At 33.1% G+C, this 7977-nt stretch overlaps 1 protein-coding gene across 1 annotated transcript; it reads right to left on the bottom strand.

Moving 5' to 3' along the window:
* Positions 1-5772: 5772 nt before the first annotated feature.
* Positions 5773-6456, bottom strand: LOC110727406. Its single transcript, XM_021906968.1, has one exon. It carries the CDS (start codon positions 6454-6456, stop codon positions 5773-5775), a length of 684 nt encoding a protein of 227 aa, XP_021762660.1.
* Positions 6457-7977: the final 1521 nt, after the last annotated feature.

Below are 7977 nucleotides of genomic sequence, written 5' to 3'. Positions count from 1 at the left end.
CCCAAAATAGTCAAGTTAATTCTATTTTATGGTACTACAATTCAAGTGTATATTGAGATTATCTAAAAATCTAAAATCATGTAATTTATTGTAAGAGGGCATGCATGGAGAAATAAAGACCATAGAGATATTTAGGACCATTACTTGAAAGTGGAGATGGTAATAATTGTGAATCTTATAAAGACTTGGTGAGAAAAGTTCTAGTTGAAAAAGGAAGATCCTTCATTCTTTTAAGGTTGATCCCAAAACATTGAGTTTGATACAAAGTTAGATTTTTATGATCTTGTGTATCGAATATCCCAGAAAACCTATAACCATGACCATATATATAATTTAATGAATTTTTGAAACTTGATCTAATTTTTAAAAACTACTCTTTTACTTAACATATACCTGGTTTGAAACTTGTAAGAAAGGCTCCTTTCGATTTTTTCTAAATGTTATTTTATAAGATAATCATACATTATTAATCCATTACGTTTTTATTTATCTAAACTTGACATGACACCATGACATTATCTGACTCATAACTCACCTTTTTCTTCCCCTGATATAGGACACTTCATTCTTGTAGAATGTAGAGGAAGCAAAATTTAACTTGGCATTGATTTCCCAAATTCGTAACATTGCACTAATCATCATATTATCAGTTACTAAACCAAAATATTGCACCATTAATTGAGTGTGTGGCGTGGCCCATATAGGCAAAGTATATAAAATGTACTACCGCCGTTACATATTAGTTACAACTTTGGGGTATTATTTGAGAGACATAAAATATTTCAAAATTGCAACTAATATGTAACGGAGGTAGTATATTAAATTAGAAAGTCAAAATGAAAGTTCTTGCACTACATTATTTATATTGAACCATATCATCTTAAAATTTGTCATTGTTATAATCACTAAAGACTATATTAGTGGGTGCGATAATATAGTAATGCAAAACTTTCTTGAATCATTGATGTGTTGTTCCAAATGATCACATTCGTTTAATAATTGAAGTTAGTTCAAGTGAGTCAAAGGAGTAGAGAATTACTTTTGGATTGAACAACATTCTTGACATGTGCTTGCGGAAAATTAGCAAACTCCACGTCTCCTATATTTATTAATCCCTTTTTAATTATCCTTTTTAACAACAATAATTTTATAACAACATTTGACTAGCCTTAATTAGTTAGCTTAGTGATACAATTAAGCGGAAGGTTTGCATTTCTCATGTTTCCATGTGGCTATTTGCAACCCTTAATTATGCTACCTAAAAACAAGTTAATATGCCTTTAATTAGAGAATCGAATTAAACAATCACATTCAACAAGATTTGGGAAATTTGGAAAGTTAGTCCAAGGTTTACAAAAAAATAATCTATAAAATAATTTTAAAATACTTCATAATGATCCAAAATACAAAACATACATAAAATGGTACCTAAAAGTCTTATTTTGTCCAATTGTTAATTATTAATCAGATTCTTGTAAGATTTGAAGGATCTTATACTTGATAGTATCTTAAATTGGTCATATGTTCATAAAATGTTTCCTAAATTTGTCAGTATTTCAGATTACTCACATTCCCTAATTCATACTACTGGACCATTGACTAACTTAAAAGGGAAGTTTTTCAATTCCTTTGTAGGTGAAAGTCGGTTCTTTGTTTGTTTGTGTTTTTGTTTATGTAGTACGTGAAGTGGGCGGCATAGTAAGCACAAGTCAAGATCTCCAGTGAATTAGTTAACTGTTCTATCCATAGATTGATTTGTTTTAATTCAGATTGTAGAGTCATCCAACAATAGATTATCCAATGTTCGAGTGGATCCCAATCCGAGTATTGGGAATCATGTGACATTTCTTTTATCAACTACTCTGGTTTCATAAATCACAATCCAAAGGTCACCATATCAATTAATGTCTACCGTAGCAATAATAATAGAATTATGGGTCCTTCCTTGAGAGGAATTGTATTTGTACCTACAATTGGTTTACATTTGATGATACTACATACACAAAAAAATGTGCATCATCATCCATATTTAAACGTGTTTAGTTGAGAGATAAATTGTGATTGAGGGACCTTCTTGATCGAAATTCAATTAAGCCTTGCACTAGCTAGCCTAATTGCTTGTTATTAAGCAAAACTACTTGATTCGATCACTTGGTAAGTTGGTAAGGGACTTTACCGTAGAATTCTAAGGTTCAAATCTTAATTACCAAGTGAGGAACCGGAAATAGGGATCCGTAACCGACCACCTTGCCCGCCTTCTTTTAATTATTTGTTCCACAAAAATTGAACCATAAAAAACTGTAAGAATTGAAATCTAGTCAGAGTCCTATCTTTAAAAAATTGTGCTTGCCTATTGAAAAGTGTATAATAAGACAACACAAAAGTTCAGTCATTCACTATATATATTTAAATGTTTGTTATTTAATTTTCAACGATATTTAATGTTAACGGATCATCTCAACCAAAAGCTTAACCTAATGATTGAGACCCGAGGATATGTTTTATACTCTATCACGCCTCCTTATACAAGAGACTGTTGAGCTTGAGGTGTGGGTGTAGCATGGTTCCTCGTCATACCCAGCACTTAATATTCCAATTTGAAAATAGGGGTGGATGAGATTCGAACTCATGACTTTTATGTTAGGTTGGCTTTTGATACCATGTTGAATGACAAATATTATCATAACTATAATATCTATAACTTAATATTAGAAACAAAATCTAAGATGCATGTTATCTAAAACAAATGTTTAGATGTTACAAAAAAGACGGTAGATAGTATTACGTATTACAAAATTATAAATTACACATCTTTGATTTTGACATTGTAATTGTTTATAACAGTCAAATTGCCACATACAGAAGGAACGATAACCAATTTAAACAAATCAATCACGTTTGTTCACTAAATTAATCTATTTAACAATTAAGTAATTAATTAACATTAGTTTTATGGGACAAGGTCTCTCCCATAATGTAGGGTCTCATCATGACTCTACGAAGACTCTCCATGTGACCTAATCAAACGCATGCCACGCATATGACAGAAAAGAATCGATTGGTGCGCAAACCACTTATACTAAGCTACCACTTATACTAATCGATTGGTCAACCCTCTTATTGCAACTTATCCTATATTATTCTTTATTACGGTAGTTAGACCTAAGAAATGGAAGTTACTTAATTTAGGGCATATTCGCCACTACGTCCATTCACTAGTCCAAAATCGAATCGGAACAAATCGAATTCTAAACACCTGATGATTAGAAACGAGATTGAACGGGATATACCTGTATTGAAACTGAAACAAAATTTTGATATTTGAACGCCTGGAAGCTAGACGGGTTATGCTTGGGAAATTGTAAACTGACTTTCTCACTATTTTTTATATGTGGAAAATAATTTAGGCCAAGCTATACATGTTCAAAATAACACAAGATATTATCATGTATGTGTAATATGATATAAATTATAATAAAATATTATGAAATATTCTAATTGCATATATATTTTTAATTCATATAAGTATAGCTATGATTTTTGAGATTTTTTTAAAATTTGAAATTACACAATCTTCCCAAAAGACCAAAAAATATCATGGAAGTTTGAATTTGCCAAAAGAAAAATCATATTGCGACGCCAATAATCACTCACATTTAGATCAACATCAACTTAAACTAACGTATGGTATTCGACTATCCGATGGTTAAATTAGAATTAAATTCACGCGTTTGTAATTATAATTTTTTTCTTCATAGTGTGTGGTAACAGTTGAGGAAGAAGCTAAGTAGACAGAATGGTGAATATTTTTTTTTAATAGATTTTGAAGTTTTAATGTGACCCGTTAAATTTTTTTACATATTTAGTGCACATGTAAATTTAATATTTTAAATACTTTATAAATTTATTTCAAAATGAAAAACTAAAAAATTATTAAATGCATTGGAATAATCCATAAAATTCCATCAATTTTTTGGTTCTTATTATTTTGTACACATGTTAATAGTTTGGATTATACTGAACAATATGTATAATTTGAATTATAATCCACATACAACTAATAGCTGGGATTATTTTCTACCAAAATGAAAACCTACCGCTTGAAATTTAATTGACAACTAACTAACTAACTACTTATTCTAGTTGTTAGATAATATAAACTCCTTAGGTTGGAGTGTATTCCATTGATTCATATATATAGGGTTACAACGATGAAACCTAATACGTTAGGAAATCTCAAAAGTTATTTACAGAATATTCACAAAACTATATCCTTCTATACAGAATAATATCTAGAATATTTATCATATTCTATCACACCCCCGCAGTCATAGCGGGAGGAGGACGTACGCTGAGACATGTCGAGGTGAGCCTTTTGTGAAAATGTCCGCAAACTGATAACATGATGGAACATGCAAGACCCGTACATGCCCCAACGCCACCTTTTCTCGAACGAAATGAATGTCCATTTCGATGTGCTTGGTGCGTTGGTGTTGTACAGGATTATGAGATAAAGAAATTGCATTGACGTTATCACAATAAACAACAGTGGCCTGCCGGAGAGGACAATGTAACTCCAAAAGAAGATTACAAAGCCAACATGCCTCGGGAACAACATTAGCGACGCCTCGATATTCTGCCTCTGCACTGGATTTAGAAAGAGTAGGTTGACGCTTAGACGACCAGGAAATGAGATTGTCCCCTAAAAATTAACAATAACCCGAGGTCGAACGACGAGTGTCTGGGCACCTGCCCCCAATCTGCATCAGTATAAGTGATCAAGTGCATGGATGATGAAGGATATAAATGTAACCCGTGATCAATGGAGCCCTGAATGTAAAGCAGAATGCGTTTCAATGCATCATAATGAGCCTGTCTGAGATCATGCATGAATAAACACACCTGCTGAACTGCATAAGCTATATCAGGGCGAGTAAAAGTGAGAAACTGTAATGCACCTACAAGACTACGATAGAGTGTTGGATCGATCGTGAAATTTAGGTCCTGTCTCTGCACTAAGCTTGGATTGAGTATCCACTAGAGTCGCTGCACGCAGGCTTACAACTAGCCATGCCTGCACGCTCTAAAATTTCCTGTACATATTGCTGCTGATACAAAAACAGATATGAAGAAGTACGAGTGACAGCAATGCCCAGAAAATAATTGAGAGGACCTAAATCAGTCATTGGGAATCCAGTACACAAGTGAGAAATGATGCGGTCACGCAACAGATTTGAAGATGTAACCAACACAATATCATCAACATATAATAGCAAATATGCCATGTCTTTCCCATGTCATAAAATGAATAAAGAATTGTCACTTTTAGCAATGACAAACCCCATCTGCAAGAGAGAGATAGCAAACCGCTGAACCAAGCCCGTGGAGCTTGTTTTAAACCATATAGAGCCTTGCGGAGCCTGCACACATAGCCTGGAAACCTCTTGTCAACAAACCCGGGGGGTTGATGCATGTACACACACTCATTCATATTACCATGCAAAAAGGCATATTTCACATCAAGTTGGTGAATAGACCACTTATGAGCCATAGCCAAACTCAAAAATGTGCGTATAGTGGCCGGTTTAACAACCGGACTGAAGGTTTCATCACAATCAACACCTTCTACGTGAGACCTGCCATCATAAACTAATCGAGCTTTGTGTCTTTCAAGATCACCATTAGCATTCAATTTATGACGAAACAACCACATACAGTTAACAATGTTCACCCCTGCAGGCCTAGGAACCAAATCCCATGTCCCCGTAACAATTAATTAAAGGCGAGTATGTTGCCGGATTGAGCCACAAAAGAGGATGCCTGTGACGATGAGTCTTTGGCTCGCCTTGACTCCTCAAGTAACAATCGTGACCTCGCTGTTTCGAATGAAGGCAACGAGGTAGTTTGTTGTATCATTGTAGCAACAGTATCAAAATATGTATTCACTAGCCCCGAAACTAGTCGAATTACGAGTTTTTGCTCTGACACGAATTGATCAACATTAGCAAGTTGATCCTTCAAGTTCTTTAATTCTCGACAATAAGAAGAGATGTCAGAGAATTTTGACAGGTACAATTGATTAAATTGGTTTTCCAGATAAACCGCCCTAGTGGTTGTATTATCTTGAAAAATTTCCTTAAGTTTATCCCAAACTTGTTCTGCCGCATCCCCTTTACACATAATTGTTTCTAGCAAATCAGTAGAAATAGTACCATAAATCCAATTCTTGACAACGGAATCAAGCCTTTTCCACATAGCGTCAGATAGGTCTACATGACGTGTTGTTTGTGGGTCAATATAATCAAGAACATCAAAAACATGAGCATGACACTCAAATAATTCAACCCAATTGGAATATTGAACTTTTTCACGATAAAGAATTAGAGGAATAGCATTCTTAATATTACTAACACCAGGAGCCGGATGAAAGACTGACGATTCACCCTCCTTGACCATGGTGATTGGCGGCAATGGTGTTAGGGGTGGCTAGGGGTAGACGGCTAGAGCAAAAGAAAAAAAAAATCGGTAAAGGAAAAAAAATTGCAGAAGCTAGGATTGGATCTAAAACCTAAGCTATGATACCATGTTAGATAATATAAACTCCTTAGGTTGGAGTGTATTCCATTGATTCATATATATAGGGTTACAACGATGAGTCCTAATACGTTAGGAAATCTCAAAAGATATTTACAGAATATTCACAAAACTATATCCTTCCATACAGAATAATATCTAGAATATTTATCATATTCTATCACTAGTTTCTAAAAATCCTAATTATAGCTTAGCTATTAAAAAACTACTAATATTTAGGATGATAACAAACAATTCCTTATTATAAAAATAGGAAGAAACAGTTACAAACTGCAAATCAAAATGTTTAATATTAGACACACTTAGTGGCTAAAAATGATTGGAACAAACAATGAAGAATGATGCATGAAGCCTCAACTTGCATGCAACTTCAATTTTATAATTAAAACGCAATTCCCAACAATTAGATTCAATTAATGAAGTCAGTAAGCACACTTCGATCGTATGAAATTCATAAATACCATTTAATCTTTCAAACATTATGGCTAAATTGTTACATTGTACCTAGCTTTTCTAAGTATTATTCTCTCTATTTTTCTTTTGTTATTCAAGAAAATTGTTTTTTCTATGGCTCGCCCGTCTCAAATGCATTTTTGTCGACTGATTTTGGGTCAGAAAAACGAAGGATCTGGAGTAATATTTAGTCATGTTGGTGATAAATGTAACATCTCTACAAATTAAGATAGTATTTAACCAATTGAGAAATTTAAGATTATGCATCTAGGATATATATATTTATATATACTTATAATTATTGGAGTGATATATTTTCGTATTTGAAATTAAATTGGGACACTGGTGTAGGTGTCAATTAGATTAGCTGACTTGGTAAAGTCTTGAGTTACGATAAAATAGACTCAAATACTGTCTACATCAATGTTACTCCGTATTAAAGTTTAATTGTTCTTGTTCTGATCTTCAAGCAATTGGTAATAATCAGATTAACATTACAGTTATCTTCCTTCTCCTTCAATGTAGGACAAACTCACATGTGACTTTCAATTCATTTTTTACAAGATATTTTGAGACTTGAGAGGACTAAATGATCCCACATCACTTCCTTAATTTTAATGTTTTTTTGTAATATTTTGCCAAGTTTATCTTTGACAAATCAATGATGATGGAAAAATGTGACAGCTCTACAAATTAAGATAGTATAATCAATTCAGAAATTAAAGATGCATCTAAGATTCTAAGATATACTTACATGTACTTCTAATGATTGTCATTTTTATGTTGGTATATTATCATATTTGAAATTAGGACTGTTGTAGATGTCAATTATTAGACTAATTGATAGGGTCTTGTGTTATGATACCCAAGATTAGAACAAACTCGAAGATTATTTATATCAATACACGCCGTTAAAAGTTATTGGTACTT

This window comes from Chenopodium quinoa, unplaced genomic scaffold, assembly GCF_001683475.1.
Source record: "Chenopodium quinoa cultivar QQ74 unplaced genomic scaffold, ASM168347v1, whole genome shotgun sequence".
NCBI lineage: Eukaryota > Viridiplantae > Streptophyta > Magnoliopsida > Caryophyllales > Amaranthaceae > Chenopodium > Chenopodium quinoa.
Note: the sequence above shows the minus strand (reverse complement) of the source record. Positions and strands in the feature narration are given on the sequence as shown.